This window comes from Siphateles boraxobius, unplaced genomic scaffold (genome assembly GCF_051911475.1).
Source record: "Siphateles boraxobius isolate OS27281-9 unplaced genomic scaffold, OSU_SipBor_1 12, whole genome shotgun sequence".
NCBI classification, from domain to species: domain Eukaryota; kingdom Metazoa; phylum Chordata; class Actinopteri; order Cypriniformes; family Leuciscidae; genus Siphateles; species Siphateles boraxobius.
The window spans coordinates 6,965,850-6,987,151 of record NW_027508722.1 but is presented as its reverse complement, the minus strand read 5'-3'; the positions used below and the strand labels follow the sequence as shown (position 1 = coordinate 6,987,151).

Below are 21,302 nucleotides of genomic sequence, written 5' to 3'. Positions count from 1 at the left end.
AACATGAAACAAAACTGACTTGTTCATGTGCAGGCAAGTGACTGCCTTAATTAGTGAATCATTGAGTCATTCATACAAAAGATTTGTTCAAAACGCTGAATCATTCAGTAACAAAACACCGCGCTGCTGAATATTCCCTTTGGAAATATTTTCATCTGTGAAATAGAACAAAAAGAACGCGACGTTGTTCCCAGAAATGCACTACCCATTATCAATCGCTGTTTACATTGAATGTAATAAAATCACAATCATTCTTGCGTTTCGATGCTTCTCTGGTTATTTTCTGTCACTAAAGTTAAGCTACTTGTCCGGTTGGGCGAGTAAAATTATCTTTCACTTGCCCTTTCAAAAATTCCCCTTGTCCTGGACAAGCGGTAATGTCGAGCCCTGAGTTCAGTCATGGTGTTTTGTGGCGCTGTAAAGCGGAACGTGATCGGTTCACAGCGATGTGTGTGACTGTCACTCCTCATTAGAGCGCCAAAAAAATATCACAACAGCTTGAAAGACGTCTATGGTCTCACTCCAGTCTAATTAGCACATTCCCAATCATTATTGTGAAGTTTTCTACACGTTATGAGTTTCCATCAGACTCGCGTGGTAGTCAGGTGTCTCATCCAATGGCGAGCTCAGTTGACACTGTGTGCTTCAAGATTCTGACGCAAGTGCTAAGATTCCGATTGGCCAAGAGAAAAAGTGCTAAGATTCCAATTGGCCCAGAGAAATGTCAATTAAAAGAATTATCCAATAATGTTTCGCAGTCAACCCCCCCCCCCCCCCCCCCCAAAAAAAGACCTCTCCGGTTCTACACGAATCACGTAAATGACCCAATTGACCAAGAAAACGGCGATTGTCACCGAAAAGCGACAAGTTTGCCCGTCTGCCATCATATGCACCTATAAACTATTTTTGGCGTAAATGGCACAAGAAATACAATTCGTGCTATAGATGCACACGTTCATGAGATCGTGGCAGGCTTTATCGAGGAGCAGTGGGTCTATGGCATAATTAGCAGGCCAACCTTTGATATGTTGTGTCAACGTGTGTCCACATTCCTCTCCTACCACAACACAATGTTTGGTCGGGCCATCCGTCCCTTTGCAGATGTGCGTCGTGGTTTCTCTCGTCATTAAACCGCGGATACATAGCCTAATGCCTCAGAAAATCCGATCTGCCTGTTTAAATGACAGTCGCATTGGCACATATCTGATTTATTTCCACATACGAACGAGGCCTGAAACACATCTGATCTGTCTCACATATGAGCAAAAAATCGGAATTGGGTCACATTTCACTGACAGTGTAAACGAGGCCTTACAATGATTTCTGAAGGATCATGTGACACTGAAGGCTGGAGTAATGATGCTGAAAATTCAGCTTTGCATCACAGGAATACATTATATTTTTAAAATAGATTGGCATATAACAATTTTTTTTAAATGTTGATAATATTTCACAATATTACTGTTTCCACTGTATATTTCTGATCAAATAAATGCAGCCTTGGCCAGTATAAGATACTTCTTTGAAAAACATCTTACCAAGCCCGAACTTTTGAACAATGGTGTAATATTTATTAAAGTAGGCATGCTTTCATACTAATTTGAAAAACACTTTTTTTTTGCACTAGCATTCAGTGGTGCAGAAACAGAGAAGCTGCTTGCTGCGATTGTGTTATGCTGGTCTCATGCATCACTTGTGTATTGGACATCAACTTCCTGATTTATGAAATAGAGGATCTCAAGTCAAATTCATCTCACCACAAACAAATCATAAACACTACAGCAAGATACGAGAAGGAAACATACAAAGAGTGCGTTTTTCAATTCTAAAATAGTAATAACTGCAAACGCTGTAGCTGTTTGTCTTCAGTTGTTCTCGCTGTAGTGTTTATCAGTGATTCGAAATAAAGGAGAGGAGGTGTTTACTTTCTCCATAAGCACTGCGGCTCCACTGTTGTCTCGGAGCGGCCCACAGACGCGATGAAGGCAAACGGCCAGGCCAACAGCATCATGAACGCCGCTATGAAGAGCCGGATGGGGAACACCGTCACTGTCATCAAACCAATCTGCAGAGAAAATGACACGCACACAAACCTTTTAAAGGAACCACTTCTAAAGAGCAGAAAAATGGGTCACATTGTCTGTTAAAGGCTCACAAGGGGTCAGATCTTCATATAACATTTGTTTGAGTTAATTTTTATGGAAGCATATACCCAACACATAAGAGAAAAAAACCTGTTGTGTTTAATCATAATTATGACGTAGTAAGTTATAATTATCACACAAGTCAAAATTATGACATTAAAAATTAATATTACCAACTGACATACTAAGTCAAAAATATATGTCATAACCAGGCACGGATTTAGAAAGCAGAGGCCGATGGGCACAAAATCATGGAGGACCCCCTAAAGACACAGAAGCTTCAACAGGCCATATTGGCTGCTAAAACTGTTTTTCTTTAGTGCACCATTTTGCGCTGTGACGTTTATATTTGCAGCGGAACGGTGGATGTGGCTTTGAAATTGAGTGCATTTGGACTTGTTGTTCTAAAAGGTCTGTAGTTTTCAGAAAGACAAGATAACGCCTTAAATGACGCCCTTTCCACCATGTCGATGACCGCGCTGTGTATGAAGTATCCTAGAGCCAAACCGATAATGTATTTTTAAGGCCAATACAAATATTTAGTGATTTAAAATCTGATACATTGGCATATATATATATATATATATATATTATATATTGTGGCGAACAGGACGGCCGAGGGACGTGAGAGAATGGCGCGAGGCCGGTGGTGCGATTGATAATGAGCAACACCTGTGAGCACACCGGTCTCGCATCTCTCACGGAGGAGCGGAAGCATAAAGGAGGAGCGACGACGTTGATGATCGAGAGAGGAACAGGCCTGATTTTAGTTGTGTTTTTGTATTTGTGTTTTATTTTAGCCAGCAGTCGTCCGCGAGGGGCTGCTGGCCGTTATGTTTTAGTTTGGGTAAGCCAGCAGTCGTCCGCGAGGGGCTGCTGGCGGTATTTTAGTTTGTTTGTTTTATTTTAAATAAAGTTTATTTTGATTGTTCGCCGGTTCCCGCCTCCTTCTTCCCTGAACATTGCTACACTGGTGCCGAAACCCGGGAAGAGGGAGGAACGCGCTGTCAGAGAGTCCTCGCCGCTGTGGGGAATCCGCGGTGTCATCGAGCATGGTGCGCGAGTCGCCGCCGCTCGCCGTGGGCCGGAGCCTGCTGCCATCCGCCAGAAGGGGAGGAGCAGGGAGCGGGGGACTCGCGGCCATGGACGCTCGAGGCGGTGCGCTGGAGAGAGTTGCCGGTTGGACGGTCGAGCTCGCTGCCGGCCGCCTGTGTATTGGAGGGGCGGCTGCCATCCGGGAGGGAGAGGAGGAGTCGCCGCCGCTCGCCGTGGGCCGGAGCCTGCTGCCGTCCACCAGAGAAGGGGAGGTGCAGGGAGCGGGGGACTCCTACCGTCTGCCCAAGGCACCCGAGGAGCCGTCGCCGTCCACCGGGCGGCGGAGGAGCGTCGAACCGTCCACCGAGGGCCATCCAGCGTCACCGCCAGGCACCGCGGAGGAGATCGCCCAGCTGGTGGGGGACCAGATGGCAGCGCGTTGTGGGAACCGGACCATTTTTTTTTTTTTTTTTCCTCTCTCCCCTCTCTCGATCTGTCGCTCCTCATGCTTCCGTCTCCATTTCCCTCGGCTTGTCGGTCCATACCCCCCAGGGATCGCCGCCGCCGGGGGGGGAGTAGGCACAGGCTCGTGGGTACCCCCCGGCCTGTGAGGGGCGATGGGGGTATGTGGCGAACAGGACGGCCGAGGGACGTGAGAGAATGGCGCGAGGCCGGTGGTGCGATTGATAATGAGCAACACCTGTGAGCACACCGGTCTCGCATCTCTCACGGAGGAGCGGAAGCATAAAGGAGGAGCGACGACGTTGATGATCGAGAGAGGAACAGGCCTGATTTTAGTTGTGTTTTTGTATTTGTGTTTTATTTTAGCCAGCAGTCGTCCGCGAGGGGCTGCTGGCCGTTATGTTTTAGTTTGGGTAAGCCAGCAGTCGTCCGCGAGGGGCTGCTGGCGGTATTTTAGTTTGTTTGTTTTATTTTAAATAAAGTTTATTTTGATTGTTCGCCGGTTCCCGCCTCCTTCTTCCCTGAACATTGCTACATATATATATATATATATATATATATATATATATATATATATATATATATATATATATATATATACAGGGATTAAAGTGAAAAAAATTCTTCTGACTGAAATTTTCATATTCCTTTAACTTTATTTAAATAGTCGAGACCAATAGCGTTTTAAGGGGAGATGTTTTAAACCGCTTTAATATTGCCAGTTTGTGTATTTTAAAAGCTATTTTAATCTATGAAAACATTTTAATTAGCTTGACAAATAATCAACCATCTACATAACTTTTCAGTGCATATTTTTATTTATCTTATAAGACCAAAAAATGCTAAATATATTAATATATAGTTTGTTCCATGGCAAATCGTTTTGGCTGAGGGCAAAGTGAAGTTACATTACTTTATATATTTAGGCTATTTAACTTTAACTTTGTAGCCTATTAGAGAGCTGACTTATGTTTGACTGAATTGTTTGATTTATTTCTCATTGTATAGCTTCTTATAGCCTACCTATTAGGCTACTTATACTTTTATACTGGATATTATTGATCATTAAAACTGACATTTAACAAAAAGAGACAGGGTTGTGTAATGTTATATATTCTAAAATATTCTTTATGTATATTTTACTATGCATTCTCTTTACTGTTTGTGTACATGCATAATAAAATAAAACGATACAACCCTGTCTCTGTTTGTTAAATGTCAGTTTTAATGATTAATAATGTTTCATATTTTTTAAATGAAAACAAAAATAAGCAGGGTTCTGTTTTATATTTCGTGTTGCTATAAATATATGCAGTGAAGATAATCAATGTTCGTTGCCTGAACCACATTTGTGTGGCCATTAATATGTTTGTTTATGATAATATGTTCATTTATAAATGAAAAGAGGTGTTTTATATATATTTCGTTTGATTGTTGATGAAAAGAGGCAGAGTTGTATTTTATACCATATTTTGTTTTATTGTTGCCTAAAATATACATAAAGAGATAACCGGACGCGCGTCCTCGGGAGTTGTTCTCCTGAGTCGAACTTGGCAAGTCCGAAGTTTGCGTACTTGGTATTGAGAAACGGCCAATATTGACCCGCGTTCTGTTTTCTATCATGCGCCGTGCACGTTTGCGATGATGTAATATGAACACAAACGCACCAGGGTTGGATAGAATCAAGTTGAGTTTGAAACCAGACCAACGCTGCGGGGGGCGCCGGGAACAAACGCGCTCGGATTCGGGCCGCAGCAAACCAGCTGTAGCCTGACATGCACGTATCCAAAAAGATTGATTGAGTGAACACGGAGCAGTTTTTCCGTGAGCAGGAATTGAAAAGCCGGACTGGACCATAAGCGAAGTGATTACAGAATGCTTAGAGTGGAGAGAGGAACGTGCTTTCGCTCCAATCCAGGCTTTATCACATCCCCCTCCGCAGGGTGAATACACCTCGTCTTTCCTTCATTTAAGACCTATTCAAACTAAAATTAAGACATTTATCACACTATTTGAGAAATGAAGCCTATTTACGGCCTTAAAATTATGAAAAGTGAATTTAGGACATTAAGGAACATAAGGACAGACAAGAACCCTGCAATTGACGGAAATCCGTCATAGACTCGCTGCAATTAACGGAAATCCGTCGTAGCGACGGAGAACTTTAATCCCTGTATATATATATATATTTTTTTTATCCAGAAACATGTAACAAAACATAAACAGATTTGTAGTTACTTATGAGTGTTAAGTGTTTGTTTTATTGTCACAACAGAACAGAGGAACATCAAAATATATTATAAGTTCTGATAAATACAATCTATAAAAATACAAACTTAAGATATGAAACTTAAAGTCCTTTGAACAAAAACACAACAACAAAAGAAAGCACAAAGCCTTTCTTTAAAGTTAATTTCGTTTTGTATTAATTGTATCAATTTTAATCAATCTGGATTTAATAAATAAGAAGTAAATATATAATCAGGATTCAGGACTTATTAGCTGCACGCCTGCAGTCACAACCTCCACGCGGTAACTTACATGACAGAGGCTGGTGTAAGAGCAATCAATTCTGTAAATTAACCTACACTGCGCAAACCAAAAGTAATATACCCAACGGATGAAGAAGGGTTGACTCTCCACAGAATAAAATATTCATTTTATTTAATTTTTCGTGTTCGCATTTATGAGGAAAAAACAATGTTTCGACGTGACAGCTCTCCGTTATGGACGTGACCGCTCTGAAAGAGGTACTTAAAGTAAAAGACTGCTTTAAAACGTTTTCACATAGACCTCAAACAAAAAGCACAAAGCCTTTACCCTCATGTGGTGTTCGGGTCAATTTGACCCGGAGAAGATTTTCTTTTTCCCGAAAATACTAGTTAATGTAATCGCTTTGGACTGAAACTTAGTGACTTTGTTCCCAAACGGTATAACTAAATCTCTTTTTTTTGTTGAAAATTTTCTTTTTTTTTTGTGGGGGTTTTGTTACCTTAATACACTTGTGGTGTTCCCGGTCAAAAATGACCGGCCTATAAAAAATAGCTTATAAGTCACTCATTATACCATATTTTATGTGACTATGTGCCATATTTTTTACAAAACAAAAGTTTCAAAACAAAATTCCTGGTGAAAATTTTAAGTTGACTAGTGTGATCAACAATACCAATTTTTTTCAGATTTTATTTAATATTTCCAAAATTATTCAAAAATGTTTTAAAATTTACTCAAAAAATGAAATGCCTACTCTCAAATAAATGAGGCCTATGATTATTCAGATGCAAATCAAAATATAAAACCAGTCCTAATTGAAAGAGAACATGTTGACAAAAAGATTGAATCCAAGATTGGGTGAAAATATGGTATAATGAGTGATTTATAAGCTATTTTTTATAGGCCGGTCATTTTTGACCGGGAACACCACAAGTGTGACTATGTGCCATATTTTTTACAAAACAAAAGTTACAAAACAAAATTCCTGGTGAAAATTTTAAGTTGACTAGTGTGATCAACAATACAATTTTTTTTCAGATTTTATTTAATATTTCCAAAATTGTTAAAAAATATTAAAAAAATTACTCAAAAAATGAAATGCCTACTCTCAAATAAATGAGGCCTATGATTATTCAGATGCAAATCAAAAAATAAAACCAGTCCTAATTGAAAGAGAACATGTTGACAAAAAGATTGAATCCAAGATTGGGTGAAAATATGGTATAATGACTGATTTATAAGTTTTTTTTTATGGTCCGGTCATTTTTGACCGGGAACAACACAGGTGTTATAGGGTTTTGAACACCACATGTTAAAGTGAATTTCGTTTTGTATTAATTATATCTTCATTTTAATCAATGTTTCACCAACCAATTCCCAAGATCCGGGCATCTAATAATCAGGGTTTTTAATAAGGGGAAAAGGTAATAGATAGGCCTACATTTTGAGGCGGTCAAACTGGTAATGCACGTCAACAAAGCGCTGATGCTCAGGTTCATCTAAAATAGCAAGTCTGGATGTTGTGCTAAACTCCTCTTTACATCACCGCATGCGCAGGCGCCGCCAGGCTTACTTTCGTCGAGCCGAAAAATAGAGATGGTTGGAATATTAGCCTACTCCTAATTAAATCCTCTTGCTGTCCTTCTCCCATTTAGCTTTGCGTTTTGTGGCTCCGCTGCTCCACTGTTTTTTATCCATGTTGTTTGTTTTTTTGATGTCCTCAACTCTCTGTTTTTCACACTATCTTCTACCGCCTGTTTTGCCGCTATCAACAGTTTCCGCGGTAAGCTGACTCATCATCATCCGACACAGCATAAAAACTAATCATGATACTTTTTTGTGTATAAATAAAACTAATCATGATACTTTTTTGTGTATAAATAAATTGTTGTTTACACACATACACACAATCACACATGCATTAATTAATTTTAATTTAATAAAAAAAGTAAAAAAAAAGGATGATGCCACACAGTTAGTGGCCCCCTAGAGGTCGGAGGCCCCCGGGCACCGGCCCAATCGGCCCGGTGGTAAATCCGGCCTTGGTCATAACTCATAATTGTGACAAAAACTCAAAATTACTAAAACACATCAAAACTATGACATACTACTAGGAAAACTATGACAGTGTAAAAAAAAGTATGAAATTACGATTGTAAATTTCAAGTTTTTAATGTCAGTTTAAACTTTTTAAAGTAATTTTAACTCCTATGTCATAATTCCGACTTTTCATCTTGTGTCTAGGGCTGGGCGGTATATCGAGTATGTACAATATATAGATTTTTTTTTAACGATATGGAATGAGGCATCGATACAGTAGTTTGATACGAGCACATCTGAAAAATAGCGGAGGGCGCAGTGTGAGCTCCTGCAGTGAAAGAACATAGTACAATTTGTCCTAAACATGACACAAGCTTATATTAAGTGCTTCAAAATAACTGGTAAGCTATAGTTAACAAGTTTAAAGCAGCTTGCCCTGTCAGATGCTCTGACAGATAAGTTGCGCTGTTTAATGCGTTTGAGACGTGGTGCTTTCCTCAGTGCTTAACTTGCATTTCACAGGTATATTCTCCATCTGTAAATGTTAGTTAGTCAAACAAATATGTCCATTTCACTGTCAGAAGAGGACGAGCTTCTGCAAGTGAATTAAAATTCAAGCTTCCGTTAATGAGCACCGCCGTACGCATGCGCGCCAAACAGACGGAGCACAATAATTCTGACTAAAATATACATATTGCTGAAATATTTGTATATTTTTTATGAAAGTGACCATTATAATAGTGTAATCAAATGCAGGCTAATATTATTAGTTCGTGTTTTTTATTTTATTTAGTTTAGCCTTTAGTCATTTTAAAACCAAAAGCTTTTTAGATTGTAATGTTACAATGTTAGAATGTAATGTGATTTTAACCACCTTTTTGCACATAATATATTGCATGCATAGCCTGAAATGGAGACGGCAGAAACCAGCATCCTGTTTGTTTTCTTTAATTTACAAAAGTACAATATTTAGTTTTGATTGTGTGTACCCTTTAGTTTATAATGATGTTGTAATACTGGACAAACTGGAAGAACTGGAAGAGAGGGCAACTCTCTGAGAAAACAAAGGAAATTCACATGTGAACTCTCTCTTGTGAAGTTTAATTATAGCATCACGATTTGAGACACAAGTCTCTCCTCAGAATACATCTCTTTCCCTCTTACCCCACTCCCTCTCTCATGCTGAGATCACCAAAATTCACCCAAAAAGTCTATATGGTTTGATGTGAATAATTTTCATACAGTATTATACATTTGGTATCATTTGAAATGTCTCAGTGCGACTGGTACAAATGTCGCATTCCCAAAGAAGTAAACCAAAAGGTAATAAAGTTTTTAAAAGTTTAGAGATAACTGGCACACAGAGGAGGGTGTGTCTTCCAGGCAAATGGCATTCTGCTACCAAAAGGTGTAAACTCTGAATGCAATTTCCTATTGTTAGCAAATGTTTCCATGTGAAAGAAGTTTCTGTCTATATAAAGAAATGCAACAAGAGGCTCAGGGTGATTTGTAACTCAAATTAGCCCGTCATGGTGAATGTATGCGGGCACTCCGCCTCATGTATATTATAATGTCAGGTTCGCATCTTCTCTGATTATTCCAGAGCATTTGATGTTTTTTTATTTATTATCTTTGAACTGATTATGAAATTGGCATGATACATTTACCTAACATAATAAATAGTTACATATGATTTTATTCCGACTGACTCTGAAATTGTTTTCCCAAGTAGATTAAATGAATTTGTATGTTACCACAAGTTTTGTGTCAGATCAGTGACAACTAATATTTGGCACTAATTCAAGTGTACGTGGTTTGCAAAGACAAGAAGTGAAATTCCATTTAGAACAGCAAAAAAATGCTGCTTGATTAATCTAAAATTGTGTGTCTCTTACCTCTGTTTTAATGCGACCAATCTCAGGTATATAGCCAATTACCTCTGTTTGGTGACCAAAATTGACGAGCTTGTGATCGTGAGACCCGCGTTAAGAAGGCGTGAGGACCTTAGAGCGACATAGCTTCCATGAATGGGTAAAATAGGAGTAAAGAGTTAAATAGAACAATCAAATGTATTGCTGAACTATTATTATTGACCAATGGGCAATCTAACCTAAATTCGAGGTTGTGATAGAATGGATTCAGATATAAAATGGAGTCAGATAAAAGCTTAAATGGAATTAAATTATTTTGCCACACGGAAAGACAGTAACCCGTTCACCCATTCTATTGGATCCCGCCATTGGGCCGATCTAGACGGCCTTACAATGTCTTAACTTTATGACCATAAATTACATTTCGAGTTGTTTTGCGCTGTAATAAGGAACTTATTCAAGTGATCACGTAGGCACATCATGGACACACACGTTTACTTTACTATCTAAATTGTGACATTCCATAGACGTAATGGTTTTTATACTGTACACACTAGGGTTGCACGGTTAATCGCAATTAACATGAAATCACGCTTAAACCGTTTTTTGCAGTTATTAAATCGGAAAGGCTGCAATTATTTGTTATGCGCTGCTTGTCAGTGACGTACGGCTCAGTGATCAGTAGTAAATGCTGCTCCATCTGAAAGCACTGCGAGTTAGAGTCGCTTATAATGTGAATTTGAAAAAGCAATACAGGCCAAACATCTTTCCACATGAGAAGCATTTATAAACCTCTTGTTCAACAAAGACAACATCTAAAAAAATCAATCAAAGCTTTTCAATCATCTGTTTATTCAGCCACAGAGAAAGTATGATACTGTGGCGAGCAGGATGAGGCCGAGGGCCGCGAGAGAGCATCACGAGGCCGGTGGCGTGATTGAAAATGAGTGACACCTGTTCGACGCACCGGCCTCGTTACTCTCACGGAGGAGCGGAAGCATAAAAGGAGGAGCGACGACAGTGGAGATCGAGAGGCCAGGCCTGGATTTTATTTAATGTTTTGTTTTATTGTGTGTGGCGGCAGTCGACTGTGATGGACTGCCGTCTTTACTTTTGTTTTTGTGTTTGTTTAATTATTTATTATTAAAATGTTTGCCGGTTCCCGCCTCCTTCTTCCCAGGTTTCAGCACCAGTGTAAGTGCCCCTATTATGCTATTTTAAAGTTTCCTAATGTTGTTTTGTAGTCTCCTAAAACAGGTTTACATACATCAAAGGTCAAAAAACTGTTTTATTTCCTCATAATATACATTTGCACATCACCACATTTTCAATGATTGTCAAACGACTCGTCAGAAGAATCAATCTCTCTAAATCCCTCCTTTCCGGGAGCTACTCTGCTCTGATTGGCAGATTGTGATTGATTTACCTCGTACTAAAAAAAATAAATAAAAAAAAAATAAAAAAAAAATAATAATAATAATAATAAAAAAAACCCCAGACAGGGTGAACCTACAGATACCAAGTTTAGGAATAGCTAAACGACACACCTTTACCCAACCCCCCCCCTTCCCCCCCCCCCCCAACCTACCCTTTCCCATACCCCACCAATCCACCATTTACCTAACACCTACCCTCTTCCCCCACCCTTACCCACCTCCTACCTATTACCTACCCCCTACCTACCCACTCCCCTTTCCTTCTTACCTAACACCTCCCCTACCCCCTCCCTAACACCTACCCTCACCCCTACCCCATACCTAACACCTACCCCCTACCCCTTCCCACCTAACACCTACCCTACCCCCTCCCTAACACCTACCCCTTTCCCATAGCCCACACCTACCCCAACCCCCTTCACCCATCTCAGTCCTACCATTACCTACCTAACACCTACCCACCTCCTACCCCTACCCTTACCCCTACCCCGTACCTAACACCTACCCTTACCCCTACCCCGTACCTAACACCTACCCCTACCCCCTACCCACCACCTCACACCTATACCTACCCACACCCCCTAACCCCTACCTTACACCTAAACCTACCCATACCCCCTACCCAACACCTACCCTAACACCTACCCCTACCCCCTACCTTCCCACCACCTCACACCTAAACCTACCCATACCCCCTACCCCCTACCCAACACCTACCCTCACCCCTACCCCGTACCTAACACCTACCCCTACCCCCTACCCACCTACCCATACCCCCTACCCCCTACCTTATACCTACCACCTAACACCTACCCTTATATCTACCCTCACCCCTACCCCATACCTAACACTTACCCCTACCCCCTACCTACCCACCACCTCACACCTAAAACCTACCCATAGCCCCTACCCCCTACCTAACACCTACCCTTATCCCTACCCATACTCATTCCACACCTCTACCTCACCCAACCCTACACCCTAAACCTACCCTCTCCCTTACCCTACCCACTGGCACCCTTCCCTAAGCCCCTTTATTACACCTAAGGAATTACCTCGACCAATCAGAGAACAGAATTGACGCAGATCACATTTTAAAAAAAAATAAAATAAAAAAATAAAAAGGAGCCCAGATCCAAAAGATATTCAAAAAAATAAAAAAATAAAAAAAAATATAGACACTACCCATTCCTAATAAGACCCGAATATAAAAAGAAAACATTAAGATCAATATACAACCAATCGGAGAGCAGCACTACAATAAACACCAATTGGGATCCAACAAGACACAAGCCAACCACCTTAAGACCTACAGTCATAATTGAGAACCAGATTTTACTTCAATAACACTTCCAAACTGAAAAATAAACCAGAAATTAACTCATAAAACTATCAACCAATCGGAGCACAGAACCTGATTGAAGCCAATTAAAACCTGAGGAACTTCCTGAATGTCCTATAACCTAATCCGGGTTAATCCCAAGTCGGTAGGGGAGTTGGAACGGTTTCAATAACCCACAATTAGGACCTTCCACCCATAAAACACTCTGCTTAAGGCGTGGACCAATCAGAATCAATTAAAGATCAAAGAAAACCAATTAAGGACCGCAATTAGACCAATTAGAGACTTTCCCTGGCGAATTTCCCAAAAAAAAATATATTGCCAGAAAGGTCAGAACCGGCTCTAAAATATTCCTAAGGGAAATCACTTAAAACTAGAAAGATAAAAAAAATTTATATTACTCACCGTGGACGAAACAATCAAACCTCGAAATATAACCCCTAGGGAAATAGGGATAGACTCAAGGGTAGATGCTCCCAACGGTCGTCCTTGGTAAGGATAATGTCGGTTTGGTTCTTGCATTTACTCTAGGGGGGAAGGCTGGTAGAAGCTTGATGTATCACCTGATGCATCCGCCAGTCTGAACCCCGACCTAGGCTCTTAAAAATCCGCCCATTTAATATGGTGGACGGGGGTCCTAGGGATGCCCGCAGGGGCCTCTTGTGGCTTCTTGACTGGGTCTCACGCCTCTTTATGGGGAGGGCTAACGATAGTTTCGGGCTCTCCTGGGGCATTGGGACTTGGTTTTGAGGAGACTGCGGAAGCTCTGGAGGTTTCCACGGTGGACGTTTGGTGGCCCCCGGTTTGCTAGTGGGTACTGGACTTGTCCAGGGCCCATGGGTGACCGGGGGCCGACGGATACACTGGGGTGCCTCCGAGGGGCTCCTTTGGTTTTGGGGCGGAACACCCAACAATGGCAGGAAAGGCGGAGGGAATCGCCTCACTGTCGGGTTGGTGACCGTATCCCGGGGACCGGGGAGCCCTGACAGGGTCCCTCTGGTTCTCTCAAATGGGAGGACCAGGGGACCCCGGGCGAAATCAACCCATGATAGGGGGGGGTGCGGCTCAGTGTGGCCGAGGACCTTTGATCCGGGTTGATTTGGGCAAAGGGCTCTCAGGGAGGCCCCCGGTTATCCAGGCTTGCTTGGTGGCCGGGGACTTTCAGGGGAGCCCGCTCTCTGGCCTAGCCGGGGAAGGCCCCAAACCAAAGTCAGCCAGAGAAATCTGGAACCAGTTAGAGGTTCAACTGACTTGGGTAAGGAGATCTGAGGATTCCCCGGATGGAAGGCCCCAGGCTGACATCCGGGTCTCCAAGGAACTCCCGCTCTGTACGCAGAGTATACCCCAAGATGAGACCTATAGTCTGCAGAGTCCTTCCGGGGGACCTGGGTAACCTAACGGTGTCAACAAAGGGTCTTTCTGGTGGAGTGGTAAGTATCCAGCCCCCCTGTACCTTCGGGCTTGCACACAGGGAAGGTGACCTAGGGCATACAGGTCTTAAATGGGTGCCCATTCTTTTATGGCAATTTAGGCCACCCACACAACAGCACATTGGCACCACAACACCTCTGACACACTGATACCTAAAGAGTGTTTAGATAGGAGAACCAAAACGTTAAACGACCATCCTAAACGAATGAACGAAATTCAAAATCCTTTTAATCGGGAGAACCGGAACGTCTAACATTTCTAAAAATTCTCAATTCATAATGCAGAATCCAACTACAAATGCCTTGAGATTCTAGCAAACACCCGCTTAGTGATTGGCTATGAGACATTAGCCAGGGATTGATCACCCTGGCGGGCCGCCTAAGGGGAGAGTGTCTGGTTGTTGAAAGGCCGAAACACTTGAGGATCCTAAGGTACACCACTGACGAAATGTCTCAAATATTTCTCTCACAAAAAAACTTTTGAGGGAGTAGGTACTTATTCTGAGTTTCAGATCCAAATATAACGGATAGAACTAGGTCTAACAAAAATCCACAAAGATTTATAGGGGCTCCCAGACCGGAGTACCACTCACAGGTATAGGCAAGTTCTAACAGACGTAGGCCAGTGCATCTCCTCGGTCTCCCTATTCCAAACCTTCTTGAACTCCGTTTAAGTAAGGGGGGAGCCGTTGTAACATACCAAAAACCTAACCTAGCCAGAGCTGTCGGAATTGGTCTTGCCTCTATGCAAATGAACTAATAGACCTCTTTCTACTCCGTTCCTTTACAGACCCACTGTCCTTTCAATTGCGCCAAGAAGATAGACCGAAGGGAGCATGTCAGTCGAGCCAAACTTCAAACGTCTAATTAGGGAACTATATGCCTATCTTAAAGCAAAACATTCAAACAAAAGCAAAAAACAGGATAAGATTGAGGACTTTATCCAAACTCACTCTAGAGATCGCTGGGAAGAAGCCTGGCAAATAGCGATCAAATGGGCCAAACATTATTTAAAGAACTTTCAACAAACCATAGTTGAACAAGCCTCACTTCAAGTTACTAAATACATGAAAACACCAAAAGTACAACCCCAAATTACCATAAGCTCTGACTCACCCGAAACAATCATTAACCTTTCGAGAATTTACACTTTATCCCCAGAAGAAAGAGCGGTGCTGGGTCGGGGTTTATCCTTTATCCCCTCACACCTAGCTAAATGTAAGGACAGACTCACGATATATGCGGAATTAAATAACTTCCACCAAAAAATGGAGAAAACACTCTTTTTTGGAACCGGCAGCAATCCAAAATTAGCAACCCCCTTTACGGAACGATCAAATTGGAAACCACCACCCCAACAATTACCAAACAAAATATGGGACTTCTTTGATGAAAACGAAAAGCAACTTAAAAAACTTACCTCTAAACCACAAACACCAGAACCAAATGTGTCTTCCGGCGAAATAGGAGCACTCAACTCTCTAGCCCAGAGACCAGACTTAATCATTAAACCAGCAGACAAAGGTAACGCGGTGGTTATCATGGATAAACCCGAATACATACAACAAGCCTTACGCCAACTAGGAGACAATCAATACTACCAAAAAATCCACAAACCGATCTATCCGGAGACTATCCCCAAGATTAGGGAGATATTAGAGAGAACGGTCGGAATAGGATTTCTAGAACCTAAACAAATGAACTTCCTGCTAGGAGAACATAACCCTAGACCTAGAAGATTTTATCTCTTACCCAAAATCCACAAACCCAAGACGGATTGGCCCACCCCACATATGCCCCCGGGGCGCCCCATAGTGTCAGACTGCGGTAGCGAATCATATAGGATAGCAGAATATATCGATCACTACCTAAAACCTATCTCCACCAAACACAATAGTTACATTAGGGACACGTATGATTTCCTTAACAAAATCAGGACAACTCAGTTCCAAACTGAGGTCATCCTCTTCACAATGGATGTAGTGAGCCTCTACACCAACATAGAGACTGAATTGGGTCTTAAAGCAGTCCAAGAAACCTTCCAAAGGTTCCCAGACCCCTCCAGACCAGATAGGACAATTCTGGAATTACTGGAAATTAGCCTAACTCGTAACGACTTTGAATTTGCGGGTAAATATTTTCTCCAAACAAATGGTACAGCGATGGGCAAAAAAATTGCACCGTCCTACGCCGACATTTATATGGCCAATTGGGAAGAAACAGCCTTTCCAAAATGTACCAAAAAACCTACCACCTACTTTCGTTACCTGGATGATATATGGGGTACCTGGGAACATGGAGTCCATGACTTCCAGGAATTTATCGATACCTTGAATAACCATCATAACCGGATTAAGGTTAAAACTACTATTAACACTACGACGGTTAACTTCCTGGACACCACGGTCTTCAAAGGTCCAGACTTTGACACCACCCATATATTAGACACAAAAGTCCATTTCAAAGAAACAGACACACACTCCTTATTACATCAGAAAAGTTTCCACCCCAGACATACCTTTGAGGGTATAGTGCGGGCACAACTCACCAGATTCTCGAGAATCTGCTCAGGAGAAAAAGACTTCGAAGAAAGCAAGAAAACATTGTTCAGGGCACTTAAAAAAAGGGGTTACTCCAAAACAAAACTCAATGCCATTTACAAAAAACATACCCAGACACGAACGAATCCGATCCCACAACAAGACACGGATAACCAGATTATAGTCCCCGCTATCTTCACCTACACACCACTGTCGGTCCACTTAAATCGCAAAATCAAAAACAATTTCACCAGAACTTTCGGATCCGAACAAAACATCTCCATAATTTCGGCATATAAAAGGAACCCCAACCTTAAAGACATTCTGGTCAGAAGCAAACTATCTACCAAGACTCCCACACAACTAATTCACAAGCCCAAGTTAATAAGAAAAATAGGAAACACCATAGCGTACCCCATTCCAAAAATACCCCTCAACTATACCAACTGTGTTTACTTAATAACGTGCAATAAGTGCCAACTACAATACGTAGGACAAACAAAGAATTCAATAAGGAGTAGACTACATCAACACAAATACAATGTTCGCAAGTCCCTTAGAAAAAATAGGAACCAAACATTAATCAAACACTTCCTTAGACACGGAGTCACGAATATACGTATACAGGGTATAGAACATAACTCCCAATGGACAGAACAACAGAGGAGAAAAACAGAATGGAAATGGATTCAAAAATTAGACACCAAATTCCCGAAGGGTCTTAACGAACGACCAGAACTCAAAAAATTCAGAAAGTAGACCCTCGATTTTCAAATACGGCACACTTACACGATGTGTCTCCCTGGCCGGGTCTCTTTCTTCCCTGACCGTAGGGAGGAGAGACCGGGCCTAGGGAATGGACCAAATGCCCAGACAGGCAGGGAAGTGGGTGGCCCAGACAGGTCTAACACTTTCTGGTCCATTAATGCATATCTCGTTCCAACTACACGATGTAATTAAAATGTCCCAGATATACGAGTTCGTCAAATTAACCAATTATATCCTGTCTCTAGGACAGTCCAAAAAGCACCATGACATCACCGGACAATTTTGGAAAACTAGTGAGGGCCTTCTACGCGTTCCTCAGAGCTTACCACCACGAAAGAACCCTTAGGGAGGGTGAAGAACGAGACGCAACACCACGCCGACTACAACATGTCACCAATTTACTCGACCGAACCATCCGACCGGCCCTCTTGGGTATGAACCAAAAAACCCAGGATCTAATAACGGGCAACGCCCATAATTGGCTACAGATTGCAATAGAGATCCTCAAGATACATTATACGGAATGCCTGACCCTAACCAAAAATCAAATCGCTAATACCTCAAGAGATCGATGGGAAGAAGCCTGGGCGGTGGCAATCAAATGGGGAAGGAAGAACCTCAAAACTCTAAAAGAAACCACTATAGAACAAGCGTCCCAAGCGGTACACAAATTCATGACCCCAGAGAACCCAGCCACTACTGAGAACCCAACAGAACCCACTGGGTCCGTCCCCAAAGGGGATACCCACAAAGAGCCAACCGAACCCACCGCGTCCAACCCCAAAGGGGACACCCGTAGAAAACTCACCGAAAATAAAGGGGAAACTGTAGAAGCCCCGGTCCAGAAAAAGAAAAAACCAGAAGAGCCAGAGGAGGAGGAGATTTTTTACCCCACGGTAGAAAATACATTCCCTGATACACTTACCAACACCATCGAAACCCAACCCCGGGGTAGCTCAACAGAAACCACTGAGCTACTACCCTCCAAACCCCAGAAAGGGCTGGTATCCCAGGGGTTGGGCCTCTTCGAACGACACGTATGCAAGAATAACAAATACAACAATTGGTCCCTGACTCCCAAGAGACCCATCCTTTTCTTGGGTGACTCCAACCTTTCCCGGCTTCCGTTACTAAATCTGGAACAAACACAAGTTGTTAGTTATCCGGGTGCGAAGTTGGCTCATGCGTACCACATACTGAAAAACAAAACAACCACTAATCTAGACACCCAACTAATAATTCTAAACTTTGGACTCAATGATAGGGAACAGGGCAACACCACAATACTCCAGAAGACGATCGAAAGACTACAGGGAACCATCAAAACCACTTTTCCATCAGCCACCGTTTTCTTTCAAGTAATTAATTACAGTAAAAAATTACCCACTAGAACCCAAGAAAACCTAGACTTCTTGAACAAGATTCTAAAAGAAAGAACAAGATACATTCCTCCACTTCCTACCAGTCAATTCAAAACGACGGAGGACAACATCCATTGGACACCAGAAACAGCACAGGCCATGACCAGACACTGGCTCAACTACTTGAAACTAGACAAAACACAGTAGCAAAAATAATTAAAAAACTAAGAAGAAAAAGAGACTAAAATGAAAAAGATAACCCCCCCAAAAAAATGAAGGACAGAAAAAGAACAAGAGGTTGAATTTTCTAAAAAATAATAAAATAAAAATAAAAAATGATAATACTGAAAAAAAATAAAAAAAAAATAAAAAAAACCTCGTACAGCACGCACGTTGAAAAAAAAAAAACACCCATTGCCATAACGTCAGCTCTGCGTGTCCTAAACTAAAGACAGTAACGAACAATGACGTCGATTTTACCATCTCAATGCGACCGCGAGTCCGATGACGAAACATTGGAAAAACTATTCAATCAACCCGAACCTCCATCACAAGGACAACTTGAGCAGGACATTTCTCAGTGGTACATTATTGAATTGAATTTAATGGCTTTATTGTCATGTACTTTACAATACAACGAAATTAGGAACTCTCCACTGGATGCATACAATAAATAAATACAACAGATTAGGGCTGGGCGATAATTCGATCACGATACGGGATCGCGATCAAATTTTGAACGATTTCGATAATATGCTTGGGACATATTATTCGATATCACATGAAAAAGTAAGTGCAACAACAACAGTAGAGTCTGCCGTATGCCGGTAGGACACGCCCACTTCTCAGCGAGCAGCGTGGCTACAGTAAACAGAAGGAGACTGAGAGAGAGGGAGAAAAAGTTGGAAAAAGGAGAAAAAATGAGCAAAACTGAAGTTGAGGACAGCGAAAATAATGCAGAACGTGAAGGCGACATCACTACATCACTCGAGACCGAAGACATTGTTGAAAAAAAAGGTAACACAACGTAAATTGTGTGGACGTGGTTTGGATATGGCAAAAACGACCAGGAACAGTCGAAGCCGGTCTATATGCCGGCGGTTGGCCAGGACGGGGAAAATACAACCAATCTTTTCCATAACCTGAGACGGCACCACCCCAGTAAATACTCTGAGAGTGTGACTCTGCGGACTCAAGCTGGCACCTCCAATAATAATCAACTGCAGACCTATCTCGGCACGACACCTCACACACAGCAAAGCAAGACCACTACGTCGCCTGTTAGCATCGCTAGGGAGCGGCTCTGTTAAACAACAATACATCCAGTCATGCTTTGCAGCCAAAAAAATCAAAGAGGAGCAAAAATATATATAACGAGCGCTATTACTTATTGCCTCGCTGAATGTTTCAGTAAGTAAAAGTTTGTATTATTGTATAAAGGGAGATGACTCATGTTAGCAATTACAAATGAATACAACCTTTTATTTTTGCATTTTTCAATACCTCCAAAAAATCTCTGGGAGGTAAACCAGTATAATAGTATTATAGTGGTTTAGTTTTTGCATTTATTTTGTCTTTGTTTAGCACTTAAATGTGTCAGAGGGTGTGACCCACATGTTTACTTAGTTGGGTTTTGTGCTGCCTCTACAAATATTTGAGATTATTATGATTTAATAATTGTGTTTTAAGTTGTTTAAATAAGTTGTTGTTGTTTACAAAATCAAAAAATGTAAAATATATTGAAAAGTGACCACTGACCAGTCACTTACTAGTTTGCACTTGTTTGAAAGTATATAAAACTGTATGAGTGAAAGAGCGCTGCTCTGAATTTTATTTTGCCAGTTGTGGGCCCTGCTGCTCTCTTGACCAATGGAAAGATTCATACAATGTGGGAGTGTAATGTGAATCCTTTGTCTGCCTGAAGACCTTAACAAAAATATTTTGTGCTCATTATTGGAAGGTATATTGTTTAATTTGTTATGTTATTAAACTTTATTGTTAAGTTTCAGTGAATCTCTTATTTCTTCAAGCTTCAGGATATCCCTTACACTGGCAGCATCTGCAAAAACTACATATCGTGATAAGAATCGAGATCGATCAATATGGAAAAACATATCGTGATAAAAAAAAATTCCATATCGCCCAGCCCTACAACAAATCATAAAAAACAGTAGTAAAACAGAATTAAAACAGTAATCACAGTACAGAAGGTGACAGTGAGTGACTGGGTTTGTCTAACTACATTTGTTTAGGGAAACCATTGCATTTGGGAAGAAGCTATTTTTAAATCTGGTGGTGCTGGATTGTATAGACCTGTGAGATTTTGCAACTGTAATTCCTCACCATCAGCATTAACAAGTGCATGTTCATCAACAAACCG

At 41.4% G+C, this 21,302-nt stretch overlaps 1 protein-coding gene across 1 annotated transcript in view; it reads right to left on the bottom strand.

Moving 5' to 3' along the window:
- LOC143715591 (lysophosphatidylcholine acyltransferase 1) overlaps positions 1–21,302 on the bottom strand; it is an 81,550-nt gene that overhangs the window by 24,916 nt on the left and 35,332 nt on the right. Inside the window, exon 2 of the mRNA XM_077207377.1 lies at positions 1,926–2,065. Coding sequence (XP_077063492.1) covers positions 1,926–2,065 — 140 coding nt within the window. The remainder of the gene's footprint in view (positions 1–1,925; positions 2,066–21,302) is intronic.